Source organism: Oncorhynchus keta, chromosome 37, assembly GCF_023373465.1.
Source record: "Oncorhynchus keta strain PuntledgeMale-10-30-2019 chromosome 37, Oket_V2, whole genome shotgun sequence".
Lineage (NCBI taxonomy): Eukaryota > Metazoa > Chordata > Actinopteri > Salmoniformes > Salmonidae > Oncorhynchus > Oncorhynchus keta.
This window is the reverse complement of record NC_068457.1, coordinates 4664684-4682234: the sequence shown is the minus strand read 5'-3', so window position 1 is coordinate 4682234 and position 17551 is coordinate 4664684. Positions and strand designations below refer to the sequence as shown.

Genomic DNA, 17551 nt, shown 5'->3' with positions numbered 1-17551 from the left:
GACTGTTCGTTTGTTTATCCCACGTGTAACTCTGTGTTGTTTTTGTCACACTCCTTTGCTTTATCTTGGCCAGGTCACAGTTGTAAATGAGAACTTGTTCTCAACTGGCCTACCTGGTTAATTAAATAAGGGTGAAATAACTTTTTTTTTTAAATAAACAAATATTGTAACTTTATTGACAACACCCAAATGGATACTGTCATTAACGCGGGTCTTCAATAATTAATAATAATAATCTGTTTTTACAAATAGTCGTCTAACCAGGGATGTACACATTATTCCCAGATTCTGTGTGGTTTTTGAGCTGTTAGTTTTAACAGGACGTGCAACCTCATCTCCCTCCTCTCGCAAATGATTTTAGCATGATATCGATGAGTGATGACAAATGTGCTGCGTTCCTTTGTTTAGCGACCCATAAATTAAAATGCATCACTCCAAAATGTAGCTGACTGTCTGCAGGTTGTCCTCTAACCATTGTGGTAAAATATATCTCCCATTTCCATGTGTGTTTTTAGTTGTGTTAGTTTCAACAGCACATACAACCTGATTTCCCCCCTAATCGATATCAGTGATTTATTGCTATTTGTCAAAATAAGTATTTATGGTGCTTGTGCAGTTTATAAGAAGCTTGTTTAAATAAATACAAGTAATATGATTATTGTGGCAGATGTTTTTGTACATAGCACATTTTATGTTACGTTTTTCAATATATCAGAAACTGTTTCTGCATAATGGTTATTGATTTGGACACGTTAAAATTGTGTTTTGATATTGGGGCTATCCCACCTAGCAAAATGTCTTTGAAAAGAAGACTTTGCCCGATATTCGTTCGGTTATAGAGAAATTACTTGAAAACAACTTCATTTCAAAGTACTTTGAGGTAGCCTAGTTGTTAGAGTGTTGGGTCAGTAACCAAAAGGTTGCTGGATCGAATCCCCGTGCTGACAAGTTAAAACATGTTGTTCTGCTCCTGAACAGGGCAGTTAACCCACTGTTTCCTGGTAGACTGTCATTGTTGATTAGAATTTGTTCTTAACTGACTTGCCTAGTTAAAAAAGGTTAAATAAAAAGTAGACTAGAGTTCTTGAAGCTAGTGAGTTTTCGGATTCTATATAGAAAATCTTGAAAAAAATAATACTTTTGTATAGTGTTTTTAATTGTTGACAGCCAGTAGACGCCATGTTTATATTGTAGAAGGTGAAGCATTGTAGTTGATTATAATGTGAAATGGAAGTTGTTTTCTGTTGGTGGTGAGCAAACTTGTCCATCAAAAATGTAGGCTATATTTGTTGTCTTAATGGGGAAGGTTTTACAGGCTTTGGTTTTTCCATTTGTTTTGAGGTTGGACTTTAGCACGTAAGCACGTAGGACGCACTGATTGGTGTCACCTTGTTAGTCAGTATGTGTTATACCTGTGCTGGCTTGTCCATCTCGTTACTGGGAAGGTGTTTCACCTGAGCTGGTCCAGGTTCTATTTAAGAATGTCTGGCCCAGTTCGCCAGTTGTCTTGATAGATGTGCAGAGTCAACACCTTTTAGTTGCGCCACCTTTTTGGTTTACTTTCTGTCTTTCAGTTTGGTGTGGGTTTTTCTTTTGTTTGCCTCTTCTTAGGCAGATTTAGTGGGTCTTATGGTGGTTGTCTTTTATGTCCCAGTTGTTGTTACTAGTCAATTGCCAGTGGATATCCTCAGTGTCTATCAGAACCCCTCCTAAAAAACAAGCTTATATTTTGGGTTGGATATTGCATCCAATTAATATTTTAATCAATGGAATTTCCTTAGGGTGCTCATTAGTCTTATGTTTGTTGTGTTAAAAATATATGTTTATTTTCATATTTTCTTCCTTTGAAACCATTTTGTTGCGTCCATGTCTGAAATGTGCTGTATAGATACAATTTCGAAATTAAACACTGGAGTGATAGATGAATGTCCAAGTAGAGATATTGGGGTGGAAAGGATAAAAAATAAATAATACGGGGATGAGGTAGTTGGGTGTGGCTGTTTACAGATGGGCTGTGTACAGGTGCAATGATGCTTAAAGTTAGTGAGGGGGGATATATATATGAACCCAATGACTGACCAATCGGAAGACTCTTGGTCCATCTTAGTATGAAAATCAGTATCACAACCATGTCAAAGGATTCAACTGCTAAAATCAGAAACAAACAAATGGATCAATGCCACTTTTCCAGCCTGCTGAAGGTGTGATGGAGTGGTAAACACCAACCCCCGCTCTACCAGTGGCTTGAGGTGGTCTCCCACAGCTCTGCTTATGTCATGTTCCATTTCTTGACTGCCCCTGCAACAAAGAAATAAACACATTGTCATATTATAAAAAACACTCAAAGTAATGGATATGGAGCATCTATGGCCTCAGTTACACCTGGCACCTAAATGTGACTTATGTCATCTGATCATTCCAAGCTGCATTAGGTTCAGATCTACCAGGATGGGCCTTTGACACAGTCTGGATGCAGTCACGCGACTCAATGTAAAGAGATGGGGTGAATAACTGGGGAAAAGTACATTTGACACAAATTACCTTCATAATATTAAAGAACAAATGTGTGTGCCTGAGTGGAAATTAACTTTCATACAGCCAAAAGGGGTGAGAAATTACACCAATATCAGTGGACAATTTGCACAAATGTAAATAAACATAGATGGAACATATTTCCGTTTGCTTACGTGATGAACCACTAAGGGGACATAAATATTTACCATCTAAACCATGTGTGACCTCTCACCTCTCTGGCTGTAGAAGTGTTCTTCCTAAACAGTCCCTCAACAGCTCTCTGACTGAGCTCCACCCTCACTGGGACTTCAGAGGAGAGGAAGGCTGAAGAGGGATGGAAGGATCAGTCAGTCAATAAAGTGTAGAGCTGTCGTCTGACAAAATCACAATTTTTGTAGTTCATTAAAGTAAATAAAGCTTTATGACTGCTGAATACCAACTATCAATCACTTAGATCATGTATTTTCAGGTTGAGATACATCCTTGGGAGTTGAAGTTGACATTTAAAATGGTTAAGGTAGGGGTTAGGGTTTAGGGTAGAGATGTCCCAAGGATCCCAGATAGCATTGACCATCATGCATTATTCTTTCTCTTTCACATAGCAGGTGTAAAATAAACAGACAAGACAATTAGGCACGCAATGGATTGTGGTCATTGTAGTTAATTATGTTTAATGCGCTAAACTATGTAGAATATTGGCCCGTTGGAAACTTCATCACACAGTTCAGAATGGGTCTGATTTATCTCTCGAGAAACTACAACTCCCTACTACATCACACAGTTCAGGCTGGGTCTGATTTATCTCTAGAGAAACTAGAACTCCCTACTACATCACACAGTTCAGGCTAGGTTTGATTTATCTCCAGTCTAGCTCTAGACACACCCTCTGGACAGACAGGCCAAAGGCGCTTGCCCCAATTCGGGGAACCATTGATCTACTTCAGAGGAACTGTGTCTAGAGTGATTTCCTGTTGTTTTGACACCTCACTAGAAGACTAGAATAACTAGCTGTTGATACAGAACGAGACGACCAATTCACAGTTAGTCTGTGTCTCCAAACACAGTATTTCCACGCAGCAAAATGTTGCATACAATCTTTCAAGTCAGTCTGAAAAAATAAACTATTTGTGTACAAAGATATCTTGAAATGTGATATTAGGCTTGTATGGCAGTACTGTTACTGGATGGCAGTATTGTATTGGCTAGTGCTTTCTCCAATTTGTTCTTCTATTTTGCATTCAATTGGGATCAAGGCACAGATGTTGTAGGACAGCTGCATTTGAAGTGTACATTTAACCTACATAGCAGTCAATACAAACTGAAATCTATTAGCATACAAATGTGTGCAAATGATCTTTTCAGATCTTCTCAGAAATGAATCAAGTCCATGGAATGGATATAGACAAAAAGATAATTCAAGGACTATCAGAGATAGAGAGGCGAGGCAGGGGTGAGGACATCATCCTGCTATTTTGACAGTCCTTGAAGGACAATACAGAAGAGGTATTTGCTCTTATTCCATCCCTTTCTCTAATGTATTTTGTATTTTTTTTTGCAAGTGTAGTAAGATCATTGCTTTACTTTACTAGGACTGGAGACCACAGCAGCGATTCTGCTCTTGCCCTATCTCTTCAATGAGGACCCGAGTGGCCTTTATGTCCGTGACAAGGTATGCCTATGCACCAATCATCTGTTTCTTCATAAACATAGGTGTGCATGCTTATATAAAACTCCAGCTGAACATTTGTTATGTTCTTTGTATGTGTATTAATCTTTTCTTACTTTTGTTGACAGATTTCACTGCTCTTCGCTCCTTCACTGCTCTTCGCTCCTTTACTGCACATCGGTGGAAATCCATTTCACCATGAGAGTGAAATCCCGATGGCCTTTGATGGGGAGGACGTCCCCATGGGACTTGGGGCTCTGCTACGGTTGTATTTGTATTTTCCCTTTAATTTCCCAAAAATGTCAGAAAAACACTTATGTTAAGTTACTGTGTTCTGGGGAGAGGAGAAGTTGGGGTGAAGTTACCAGGGCCGGTCATAAAGATGGCAAACTTCCTAACATACCTAAGTGAATATGATATACACACTAAAGCTGAAAAATCTGTATTTAGCATCAAGTCTACAATGTTGGTAGTTTACCTATAATTCATTTTTAATGTATGTTGTTATTGTACACCATTATTTTATATATTTTAAATGTCATGAAAAGCACTGTACAAAGCAAATGTATTATTTATTATGGTCTGACATGTCTACAGAAATGTTGCAATTTGGTAATGTGTTTTTTTTTTGGTAAATTGTTTTGTAAATATTAATTCACATTTGTGGTGCCACTAAAACAATGACTTATTTAAATCAATAGTCAATATTGTTATTATTAAAATATATGTTTGTATAATGTAGGGTGGACAGGGAGTTAAAAAAGTGAAACCCCAAAGTTTTTTTTTTCATGCGACAAGGGGTTCTTCAAATAACTTGCAGGGGTTCCCACAAAATGTTCTTCAAATAACATTTAGGGGTTCCCCCACGGTTTAAATTTGAAGTACCCCTAAAAGATACTCCAGGAACCTTTCGTTTTTAGAGTGTATATTGATAAAAGTCACCTTGTCCGAGAGACATTTACATAGTTATACACAGCCCCATTTGGGATGACTATTTTGGGGCGAAATAGCGGCCACTACAGACAGACCATAATTTGACGTCCTTGGACGTTACGTGCTGACTGGGTATGACCAAAGTTATTCTATTTAGCTACACTTTGTAGTACATTTTTACACTATTATAAATGTTTGATGCCACATCGCCCGTTTTCAAAGGGAGTCGTTGTTTTTTAGGGGCAGTCGCTTTTTAGCTTTTTGTCTGAAAGTATTTTCTCAACTGCGATAACTCCAGTCAGCAGATGGCGATGTGAGTCTTTCAGGTGATTCTGCCACTGTGATGTATAATCTAGTGGACGGGACTCTTCTTCAACATCAACAGCTAGTCAGTCCCTTGGTTTACTCTAACTTTATAGAGAAAGGTTTATTCAATAAATTTAGCAACTCCTCTCATACTGGGAAGACCCCCCCCAGCTCAAAGCCTATGTTCGTCTATTTATCAGTTGTTTCAATTGTATCTAATTATATTCCCAGTATTACTTTATCAAATCTCTGGTAATCGATGATACAATTTATCATATTTTCATATATTCAAAGAACCCATACAAAACGTAAGAAATTCTCAGGTACTCACGAAAACCATTCCATTTGCTTTTTCAAGGACTACGAAGCAGCTCTCCAAACTTACTCCCAGCAGAACCCAAAAAATATATAGATCTCTGTTACCACCCAAACTTCAGATTAAGACTCAATCACACAACTCTCATATCGCAGTCACACAACTCTCATATCGCAGTTACACAATGCTATTCCCAAACATAGCTAATCAATTAGTTGTTTTTCAACAATATTTTAACCTAAAGGGATATTTTCACATTTCTATGTCATGGTTAGTTCCTAGGATAATGTAACTCATACATTTACATCTTTCAATATTTCTAAAATGGGATCCAGGTTTAGAACAATTACAGGTTTAAAATAAATTACAGGTTTAAAACAAATACAGGTTCACCTTACACTATATCATACATGGTCTTAACTCGTAAACACAGATTCTAGTTTTCATCCAACTCACACAGATAGCTGGCTCGGCCCTCTTTACACCTCCAATGTGCCCCCCTCACTCAGGAATACACACTTAGAGCCTACTGCCTCGGCCCTGTTTACGCCTCCAAGGAGCCCCCCTCACTCAGGAATACACACTCAGAGCCTATGAGGCTTTTCTAAAAACTCCACTTGTTTCACTCACTTTTATATTTAATTTTTGAACTACGTTTGAGATCGGCTCACTGCCTCTCAGATCAAAGGTGGGTCCATCTGCTCTGTTCCCGAAGTGTGGTTTCCCTGAGATCCCTTGTGCACAATTTACCCAGATCGTCAGGAGTGGTCACCAAGTGAAGATTGTCGTGGAAATTTCCTCTATTTACCAAATCATGAGAGCAAACCACACACAAGTCAGAGTTAGTTATCAAAGTCCATCTTTAATTATATGAGCTCTATCACAACCCTGTGACTCTCAGATCAATTCAGTGTCTATCAATGAATTCTCTGAGAGCACCTCACACATTTCAACTGAGATCCTTTATAGCAAAGACACATAGTGAGACAGCATAGGCATAATTTATCGTTCAGCTTGTCTCCTAAACTATGTTATTTTCTCAAACTCAGAACCATAAACCAATCCTCCATATCAACAGGCATATATCAAATCCATCCTATCTTGACAAGATCAGAGACACACTGACTGGCACACAGACACAGACACGGCCCAAGCAACTTAGTCTTGACATAGAACAGATACTGCAACCCCGCCACAGTATTATACAAAAATAACATTCCGATGAGAAGTAACAAACAAACATATGATGAATATAAAACATCTTACCTATGTTACCAACCAATTCTGATTATTCCCCAACAAGATTCACATCCCCCATCGCCAAATGTGGTTGTTAATTTTTTTAATATCAAACGAGAAGACAAACTTATCGCACAAGTCAGAATTATTCTTAAACTAAACCTTTATTCACTTATTAATAAGGGAGCAGGTCAATACAACACACAAATATAAAGTTAATCAATTGAGTGCTCTACGGTAATGATGGCTGGTCGACGAATCACCCCCAGATGATTCATTGAGAGCCCCGATACAAAAGTACAAAGGTATTTTACAGCCAAGAAACACCCCTTTCAACCTACATGACGAACAACAGTTGTTTAGAACGGGTCACAAGGTTAAGATTTGTATGAAAGATATTTATAATTCTCAGCAGACAGTATCTGCTGTAAAAACAGTACCCTTTCTGTAGAGACCAGGGTCTGGCCCTGGGGTCATCTCTCCCTGGTACCATATAGAACAGAAGCATTAACTCATAACCTGGAATGCGGTCTCTTAGGTTTTATCACCCAAAAGACATTGTGAATCTCCTGTCAGTATTATCTCCCAGAGGCCCTTCCTCAGTAGAACACACAGACACAATAGTTATAAAAACCCTCTATTCTGTTTTATTAACATAATCTTGCATTTTTGCTCTGTGTCCACTGAATGTTGACTAGTAACAACAACTGGGAAATAAAAGTCACCCACTAAATCTGCCCGAGAAGAGGCAAACAAAAGAAAAACCCACAACAAACTTACAGACGGGGCCAGACACTCTTAAGTAGAACCTGGACCAGCTCAGGTGAAACACCTTCCCAATAACGAGATGGACAACCAGCACAGGTGTAACACATACCGACTTACGAGGTGAAACCAATCAGTGCGTCCTACGTGCTAACGAGCTAGACGTGCTAACGAGCTAGACGTGCTAACGAGCTAGACGTGCTAAAGTCCAACCTCAAAACATAAAAAAACAAACATTTGTAACACTGTAAGAGAATGCTTACCACCAACAGAAAACAACTTCCATTTCACTTTATAATCAACTACAATGCTTCACCAATATAAACATGGTGTCTACTGGCTGTCAACCATTTATTTTTTAAATATACATTTTTTTTCTTCTCCCCACTAGCTTCTGACTGTCTTCTTCCTATTACTCACTTGTTATTGAACTCACAACCACTTGGAACGAGCCCATTCAAACTCATCTCCAACAAGTAGCAATAAACTACTGATATCGATGAGGGTGGAAATCAGGTTGTTTGTGCTGTTGAAACTAAAACAACTAAAAAAAACATGGAAATGGGAGATATCTTTTATCTCACTAGTGAGAGGACAACCTGCAGAAGAGAGTCAGCTACAATTTGGAGTGATGCATTTAAATTTAGGGGTCGCTAAATAAAGGAACGCAACACTTATTTGTCATCACCAAATCGATATCATGTTGAAATCAATTGTGCAAGAGGAGGGAGATGAGGTTGCATGTCCTGTTAAAACTAACAGCTCGAAAACCAAACAGAATCTGGAAATAATGTGTACATCACTGGTTAGAGGACAATTTGTACATTTTGAAGTGATGCATTTTGATTCAAGTGGGTCACCAATGTGGGAAGTGCAACACAACTCTTTTTTTGTTATTCACTTTTTGTTAAATCACATAAATAGTACTCTTTCAAGTCAGAGCTTGTATTTTTCCATGAGGCTAATATCCATATCATGCTGAAATCAATAGAACATGGGGCAAACGTTTAGGGTTCTACATTGTGACATTATTAAAATACTCATACTTCAATGTTAAAACATTCTACACTGTGAGATTATTAAAACAACTCCTTCATGTATGTATTTTCTGATGTTTGATCAGAGATCTTTTAACAGAGTATCTCTTGTCACATTGATGACAGCTATGAGATTTCTCTCCTGTGTGTGTTCTCTGGTGTGCTATCAGGCCGCTTGACTGAGTAAAACGCTTCCCACATTGAGTACAGCTATAAGGTTTCTCTCCTGTGTGTGTTCTCTGGTGTGATATCAGGGAGCATGACTGATTAAAACTCTTTTCACATTGAGTACAGCTATATGGTGGTTTCTCTCCTGTGTGTGTTCTCTGGTGTGATTTTAAATCACTTGATCTAACAAAACTCTTTCCGCAGTCAGAGCAGTGGTAAGGTTTCTCTCCTGTGTGTGTTCTCAGGTGTACTTTCAGGCAGCTTGCCTGAGTAAAACTCTTCTCACATTTAGTACAGCTATAAGGTTTCTCTCCTGTGTGTATTCTCTGGTGCACTATCAGGGAGCTTGACTGAATAAAACTCTTCCCACATTGAGTACAGCTATATGGTGGTTTCTCTCCTGTGTGTGTTCTCTGGTGTGATTTTAAATCACTTAAGCTAATAAAACTTTTTCCGCAGTCAGAGCAGTGGTACGGTTTCTCTCCTGTGTGTGTTCTCAGGTGTACTTTCAGGCAGCTTGCCTGAATAAAACTCTTCCCACATTGAGTACAACTATATGGTTTCTCTCCTGTGTGTGTCCGCTTGTGTAATATCAGTCCATTTGGCTGAGTAAAACTCTTCCCACAATGATTACAGCTATATGGTTTCTCTCCTGTGTGTGTTCTCTGGTGCATGATCAGGGAGCTTGACCGAGTAAAACTTTTCCCACATTGATTACAGCTATAAAGTTTCTCTCCAGTGTGTGTCCTCTGGTGTGCCTTCAGAGAGCTTGATGTAGTAAAAGTCTTCCCACATTGAGTACAGCTAAATGGTTTCTCTCCTGTGTGAGTTCTCTGGTGTACCTTCAGAGAGCTAGATGTAACATAACTCTTCCCACATTGATCACAGCTATAAGATTTCTCTCCTGTGTGTGTTCTCTGGTGTAAAGTCAGATAGTTAGACATAACAAAACTCTTCCCACATTGAGTACAGCTATAAGGCTTCTCTTTTGTGTGTCTTCTCTGGTGTTTAGTCAGATTGGAAGACGTAGTAAAACTCTTCCCACATTGATCACAGCTATAAGGCTTCTCTCCTGTGTGTACTCGCTGGTGTATTTTTAGTTCTGATGAACATTTGCAATGTTTCCCACAGTCAGAGCAGCAGTGAGGCTTCTTCCCTGTGAGTCTCTGCTGGGGTTTCTTGAGGTGTTCTGATCTGGAAAGAATCTTCTCTGCCTCGTTAGCATCACGATGTAGTTGAGGCTCCCAAGAGAATCCACGACAGTCACATCTCTCTCCTGTGTGAACGACAAAGTCAGACAGATGGTTAAAGTCCCACATGAGCAGAACTCCACTGTTTATTTGAGGTAAAAGGTGATGCCCAGAGCATACACATGAAGTTGTACAACAAATTACATCTTAAATCTTGACAATTAAGACAGTCAAGAGAGCAACAATAAATAGTCATTTTATTTTATTTTGACAATAGTAATAACATAGATAACTACTGTAGGACACATAACTTCACCTAACAACACCATAGACCTAGGACTATATATCATTTAATATTTCAGGTGAAACATGGAAACTAAAATGTCTGTCATGACATTTCATAACCTGATTACCAGATAATTTTGTGAATAATCCCACTAGGTTACTCTGTAATGTGCTGTCATTCTAAATGTTCTGAATAAGAAAATAGCTGTGTGTGTACAATAGCCTATCCATCAAGGAACAGTTCTATACACATTATGAACTACGTATCTCTGTGTCCAAACTGACTAACGAGACCCTACTGTAAATCAAGCTGACAATAACATCAATTCGTTAGGGTGTTGGATCCAAAGTGGAGCACGGCATAACTGTCTTTACCAGAGTAATGAATGAAGAAGCACTTTGGTTGTTGTTGCATGTCATGATGTTTGTCATTTGACTGGCATTCAGAAAATAATTTCCTGGATCAGCTGATGATAGTTGAACGTGACTGTAACTAAACAGCTACAATATTAAGAATTATGAGTAATTATTGAAGAACCACATTAATGACAGCATCCATTTGGGGGTTGTCAATAAAGTTAACGTGACTCTCAGGTAAAACCATTGGATTTAGCAAACACTGAAATTATTTAGGATTTCTGTGCCCCATAAACTGTTTTCCCAGCGTAATATAAGGAGACACTAAATGTTACGTTGTTAGAGCGCATTTCAGAGATCTGAATACAGGAGAGGGGGTGACCTCGACAATGTATTGTTAAAACGAGAGGCTGCCTGGATCTTTAATTTAAAGAGCCTTGCTCGACAATGTATTGTTAAAACGAGAGGCTGCCTGGATCTTTAATTTAAAGAGCCTTGCTCCCGTCGGTCTCAACGTAGCCATTATTGTAATATTGCTATTCATTGTAAATGTTTGGAGGTCTATGGAGCCAAATTGTATCTATGACCGTATGCTATCCATTTATGTTTTTATATGTTATATTTATATCTGTAAATTAACCAATGATATCAGGCCACACTCGAACATGATTACAGACATTGAACAAGCACTTACACAAATGACCGATGACTGGCAGAGAGAAATTGATGATAAAAAGATTGTGGGGGTTGTTTTGTTAGACTTCAGTGCGGCTTTTGACATTATCGATCATAGCCTGTTGGTGGATAAACTTACGTGTTATGGGTTTATAACCCCTGCTATATTGTGGATAAAGAGTTACCTGTCTAACAGAACACAGAGGATGTTCTTAAATGGAAGCCTCTCCAAAAAAATCCAAGTAGAATCAGGAATTCCCCAGGGCAGCTGTCTAGGCCCCTTACTTTTTAAAATCTTTATTAAAAACATGCCACTGACTTTGAGTAAAGTCAGTGTGTCTATGTATGAGGATGACTCAACACTATACACGCCAGCTACCACAGCAACTAAAATGACAGCAACACTTAACAAAGAGCTGCAGCTAGTTTCAGAATGTGGCAAGGAATAAGTTAGTCCTAAATATTTGAACAACTAAAAGCGTTGTACAAATCATTCACTAAACTCTAAACCTCAACTAAATATTGTAATGAATAATGTGGAAATTGAGCAAGTTGAGGTGACTAAACTGTTTTGTGTAACCCTGGATTGTAAAACTGTCATGGGCGGAGTCAATAATAAAGTGCTGCTCTGCCTTAACAGCACTATCAACAAGGCAGGTCCTTGATGTTCATCAGTCCACGGTAAGACAAATTGTCTATAAATGGAGAAAGTTCAGCACTGTTGCTACTCTCCCTAGGAGTGGCCATACTGCAAAGATGACTGCAAGAGCACAGAGCAGAATGCTCAATGAGGTTAAGAAGTATCCTAGAGTGTCAACCAAAGATTTACAGTAATCTCTGGAACATGTTAACATCTCTGTTGAGGAGTCTACGATATGTAAAACACAAAACAAGAATGGTGTTCATAGGAGGACACTACGGAAGAAGCCACTGCTGTCCAAAAAAAAGAATACATTGCTGCACGTCTGAAGTTTGCAAAAGTGCACCTGGATGTTCCACAGCGCTACTGGCAAAATATTATGTGGACAGATGAAACTACAGTTGAGTTGTTTGCAAGGAACACACAACACTATGTGTGGAGAAAAAAAACACATAAAAAAACTTATGCCAACTGTAAAGTATGGTGGAGGGTGCATCATGGTTTGGGGCTGCTTTGCTGCCTCAGGACCTGGGCAGCTTGCTATCGTCGACGGAAAAACTAATTCCCAAGTTTATCAAGACATTATGCAGGAGAATGTAAGGCTCTCTGTGTGCCAATTGAAGCAACAGAAATTGGGTAATGCAACAGGACAACGACTCAAAACACAGAAGTAAATCAACAACAGAATGGTTTCAACAGAAGAAAGCTTCCGGAGTGGTCCAGGCAAAGTGCTGACCTCAACCCGATTGAGATGCAAGGCATGACCTCAAGAGAGCGGTACACACCAGACATCCCAAGAATATTGCTGAACTGAAACAGTTTTGTAAAGAGGAATGGTCCAAAATTCTTCCTGTCCGTTGTGCAGGTCTGATCACCAACTACAGAAAATGTTTGATTGAGGTTATAGCTGCCAAAAGAGGGTCAACCAGTTATTAAATCCAAGGGTTCACATACTTCTCCCACCCTGCATTGTGAATGTTTACACAGTGTTTTCAATAAAGATATGAAAACGTATAATTGTTTGTGTGTTATTAGTTTAAACAGACTGTGTTTGTCTATTGTTGTGACTTAGACGAAGATCAGATCAAAATTTATGACCCATTTATGCAGAAATCCAGGTAATTAAAAAGGGTTCACATACTTTTTCTTGCCACTGTATGTATATTTGTAAACAACAGCTGGGGCACAAAATCTAAGGAAGTTTCAAGGTTTTTGCTCGCCTGAGGTAGAGAACCTCATGATAAGCTGTAGACTACACTATTTAGCAAGAGAGTTTTCATCTGTATTTTTCGGAGCTGTCTATATACCACCACAAACCGATGCTGGCACTAAGACAGCACTCAATGAGCTGTATATGGCCAAAAGCAAACAGGACAACACGTGGTGCCGGGAAACTCAAATCTGTTTTTTCTTCATTTCCACCAGCATGTCACAAAAACTCTAGACCACCTTCACTCCACACACAGAGACACAGCATCGTACAAAGCTCTCCCTTGCCCTTCATTTGGCAAATTAGACCATAATTCTATCCTCCTGATTCCTGCTTACAAGCAAAAACTAAAGCAGGAAGCACCAGTGAATAGCACCAGTAAAAAAAGTTCTCAAGCTACAGGATTGTTTTGCTAGCACAGACTGGAAAATGTTCCGGGATTCTTCGATTGGCATTGAGGAGCCCACCACATCAATCACTGGGTTAACCAATGAGTGCATTGATGACATCATCCTCATCCTCACCATATGTACATACACCAACCAGAAGCCATTGATTACAGGTAACAACTGCACTGAGCCAAAGGGTATAGCTGCCGCTTTCAAGGAGTGGGACTCTAACCCGGAAGCTTATAAGAAATCCTGTTATGCCCTCCGATGAACCAGCAAACAGGCAAAGGGTAAATACAGGACTAAGATTGAATCGTATTACACCGGCTCCAACGCTCATCGGATGCGGCAGAGTTTGCAATCCATTACAGACTACAAAGGGAAGCACAGCCGCGAGCTGCCCACTGACACGAGCCTACCAGGTGAGCTAGATCACTGTTCACTTCAAGGCAAGTAACACTGAATCATGCATGAGAGCATCAGCTGTTCCGGACAACTGTGTGATCAGGCTCTCCGCAGCCGATGTGAGTAAGACCTTTAAACAGGTCAACATTCACAAGGCCGCGGGGCCAGATGGATTACCATCTGTAATTACCATTACCACCATACTCCGAGCATGTGCTGACCAACTGGCAAGTGTCTTTACTGACATTTTCAACCTCTCCCTGTCTGAGTCTGTAATACCAACATGTTTCAAGCATTCAAGTGCACTAAGGTAACCTTCCTAAATTACTACCGTCGGGTAGCACTCACATCTGTTGCCCTGAAGTGCTTTGAAAGGCTGGTCTTTAAAAAAAAAACACCTTTATTTAACCAGGTAGGCTAGTTGAGAACAAGTTCTCATTTACAACTGTGACCTGGCCAAGATAAAGCAAAGCAGTGCGACACAAACAACACAGAGTTACACATGGAGTAAACAAACCGCCAGTCAATAATACAATAGAAAAATTCTATATACAGTGTGTGCAAATAAGGTAAGAAGGGAGGTAAAGGCAATAAATAGGCCATAGTAGCGAAGTAATTACAATATAACAATTAAACACTGGAGTGATAGATGTGCGGAAGATGAATGTGCAAGTAGAGACACTGGGGTGCAAAGGAGCAAAATAAATAAATAAATAAATAACAGTATGGGGATGGGGTAGTTGGATGGGCTATTTACAGATGTTCAGTGTACATGTGCAGTGATCTGTGAGCTGCTCTGACAGTTGCTGCTTAAAGCCAGTGAGGGAGATATGAGTCTCCAGCTTCAGTTACTTTTGCAGTTCGTTCCAGTCATTGGCAGCAGAGAACTGGAACTGGCCTCCTCTTCTTTTACTGTAACATCCTCCTCCTCTTTCTCTCTGAAAGGGTATTCTTATTCTTTCACTGAAAGATCTTTCTCTTCTTCTTTCACTAACAGCCCCCTCTTCCTCGAGAGCTTATTTCTCTGTCCAGCAGACCTCTTCTCTAGCAGAAGGTGAGTAGCTTAGTGACCTCATGGTCGGAGATGTTAGCTAACTAGGCTAGTGCTAACTTAACCAGCACGCTAGCTGACTAATAACAGAAAAAAAACTAATATTTTAGGTTGATGGGGTACGACAGTTGAACTATGCTCATGAGGCATTAATAAGTGATTTCTTCAAGAAACAATGGGTACATATCATTAATGTACAAGTCCCTAAATGGATGTAACAACTACTGATTGGCCCTTTAAGAGTACATCTTGGGCTAATCTAATAGGAGATATTGAGGACTATAGTATTTCAGGCATTGTCATTGGATGCATTTGATCAATTGTTAACGTTTTGTTGATGGTCCACTCTTGATGTTCTAAACGTTACAGTGTAGCTTCAGCCATTCCTACAGAGCAACATTAAAGTGTAGAACCCCTTTACTGCATATTGGTTCAACGACTGCAGAGATGGTACTTACTGGTGTTAAACAGATCTCCAACCTCCTCTTCTTCTTCCAATTTGACAGTCATCTCCTCCTCTTTCACTCCCAAAACGGCTTCCTCCTCTTCTTTTACTGTAACATCCTCCTCCTCTTTCACTCTGAACGAGTCTTCCTCTTCTTTCACTGAAACGTCTTTCTCTTCTTCTTTCACTGTAACAGCCTCACCCTCTACTTGTTTTTGTATTGTAACAGCCTTCTCTTCCTCCTCCTCTTTCACGAGAGCTTCTTTCTCCGTCCAGCAGACCTCCTCTTTAACAGGAGAGTAGCTTAGTGAACTCATGTTCGAGGATGTTAGCTCGCTAGCATTAGCGACTAGCCTAGTTCTAAGTTAACTTAGCAAACCAGCTAGCTGACAAACAACGTAAATATATAATTAAATGGGCCAACAAGTACACATGACAGAAGTCTGTTTAAAACACAGCGACTAATATACACCAACAAAGTGTAAAAATCATGAATGTTGTAGCTATGTTTGCTAGAAAGCTACCGAGGTGTCTGACCAGCTGTTGTTGTTGAACGAGCGTCCCTTCCACTAGATTACACGTCTCACTGGCAGCATCGCCTGAACCTAAAATACACACATTGCCATCTGCTGACTGGAGTTGGCAACGCAGTTGAGGAACCAAACGTTTATTTTTCATTTGCTTCATAAAACTTTAATATTATATTAAGTCGTTCAAAGAGAAGCATGTGTTGATTGATTCATGTTTAATGAGTGAGAATTTAAAACAAACTTTACACCCACTACATATTTACATTTAACTATATTTCTGACATGGGTCATTTTGACCCCAGAGGCATATCTTTTATCATCGCCAAAAATGTGGTTTATTAAATTCTTCCAATTTTTCATGACTTTGTCAATCAACTTGTTCTTAATAAAATCTAAATCATGGTTTAGTGTTTCTGTATCAAAATGAACTTTTAACAAATTAAAATCCTTTGGAGTCATTTTGACCCCAGCCAAAAACACCTTTGATAAATAGGACATTTATTTAAAATGAAAATCAAATCATATTTTATTGGTCACATAAACATGTTAAGCAGATATTATTGCGGATGTAGTGAAATACTTGTGTTTCTAGCTCCGACGGTGCAAAAATATCTAACAAGTAATATCTAACAATTTCACAACATATACCCAATACACACACATCTAAGTATTTGAATCTAGGTTTCTCTGTAGACATGATCCATCCCACCAGAGGGTGGAGGGGCACCTGTATCAGTGGTTTTGATAGGATAGACACCTGCAGATATAGTGCCTCCCATGTACTCTCCTAAGATTGGATTTTTCTATACCACGAATCACCTGACTGTGTACAAAACTGCCAATGGTAGAAAAGTCTGCCAGCGATAGAAAAGTCTGCCAACACTCTGCCAGCGGTAGAACACTCCCCCAGCGGTAGAAAACTCTGCCAGTGGTAGAAAGGGGTATACAGTGAATTAGGGGTATACAGTGCATTAGGGTGTAGGGTATTAGTATTAGTGTTAACTATAGGGTGTAGGGTGTTGGTATTAGTATTAGCAATAGGTTGTAGGGTATCGGGTATTAGTATTAGCTATAGGGTGTATGATATTAGTATTAGCTATAGGGTGTAGGGTATTAGGTATTAGTATTAGCTATAGTGTGTAGGGTTTTAGTATTAGTATTAGCTATAGGGTGTGGGGTATTAGTATTAGTATTATCTCTAGGGTAGTAGGTAATAGTATTGGCTATAATGTGTAGTGTATTAGTATTAGCTACAGGGTGTATGATATTAGTTTTAGTTATAGGGTGTATGGTATTAATATTAGCTATAGGATGTAGGGTATTAGTATCAGTATCAGCTATAGGCTATTATTATTAGTATTAGCTTTTGTGTGTCGGGTATTAGTATTAGCTGTAGGGTGTATGGTATTAGTATTAGTATTAGCTATAGT

The 17551-nt window shown here is 39.2% G+C and overlaps 2 protein-coding genes across 2 annotated transcripts in view; one reads left to right on the top strand and one right to left on the bottom strand.

The window, feature by feature from the left end:
• Window positions 1–1368: 1368 nt before the first annotated feature.
• LOC127916588 (zinc finger CCHC domain-containing protein 3-like) overlaps window positions 1369–17551 on the top strand; it is a 128852-nt gene continuing 112669 nt past the window's right edge. Inside the window, exon 1 of the mRNA XM_052498882.1 lies at window positions 1369–1468. The gene's annotated coding sequence lies outside the window, so the exon portion shown is untranslated. The remainder of the gene's footprint in view (window positions 1469–17551) is intronic.
• LOC127916581 (zinc finger protein ZFP2-like) lies at window positions 6578–16155 on the bottom strand. The gene is made up of 2 exons (XM_052498866.1): window positions 15605–16155; window positions 6578–10220 (listed from the first exon to the last, which is right to left on the bottom strand). Exons 1-2 carry the CDS (start codon window positions 15906–15908, stop codon window positions 8833–8835), a joined length of 1692 nt encoding a protein of 563 aa, XP_052354826.1. The 5' UTR covers window positions 15909–16155; the 3' UTR covers window positions 6578–8832.

Bases quoted from the DNA above. Each gene is read 5' to 3' on its own strand.
- LOC127916581 (XM_052498866.1), bottom strand. From the start codon at position 15,908: ATGAGTTCACTAAGCTACTCTCCTGTTAAAGAGGAGGTCTGCTGGACG. The intron at 10,221-15,604 runs GTAAGTACCATC...TCGTTCACACAG, and splicing joins TGGAGATCTGTTTAACACCA to GAGAGAGATGTGACTGTCGT.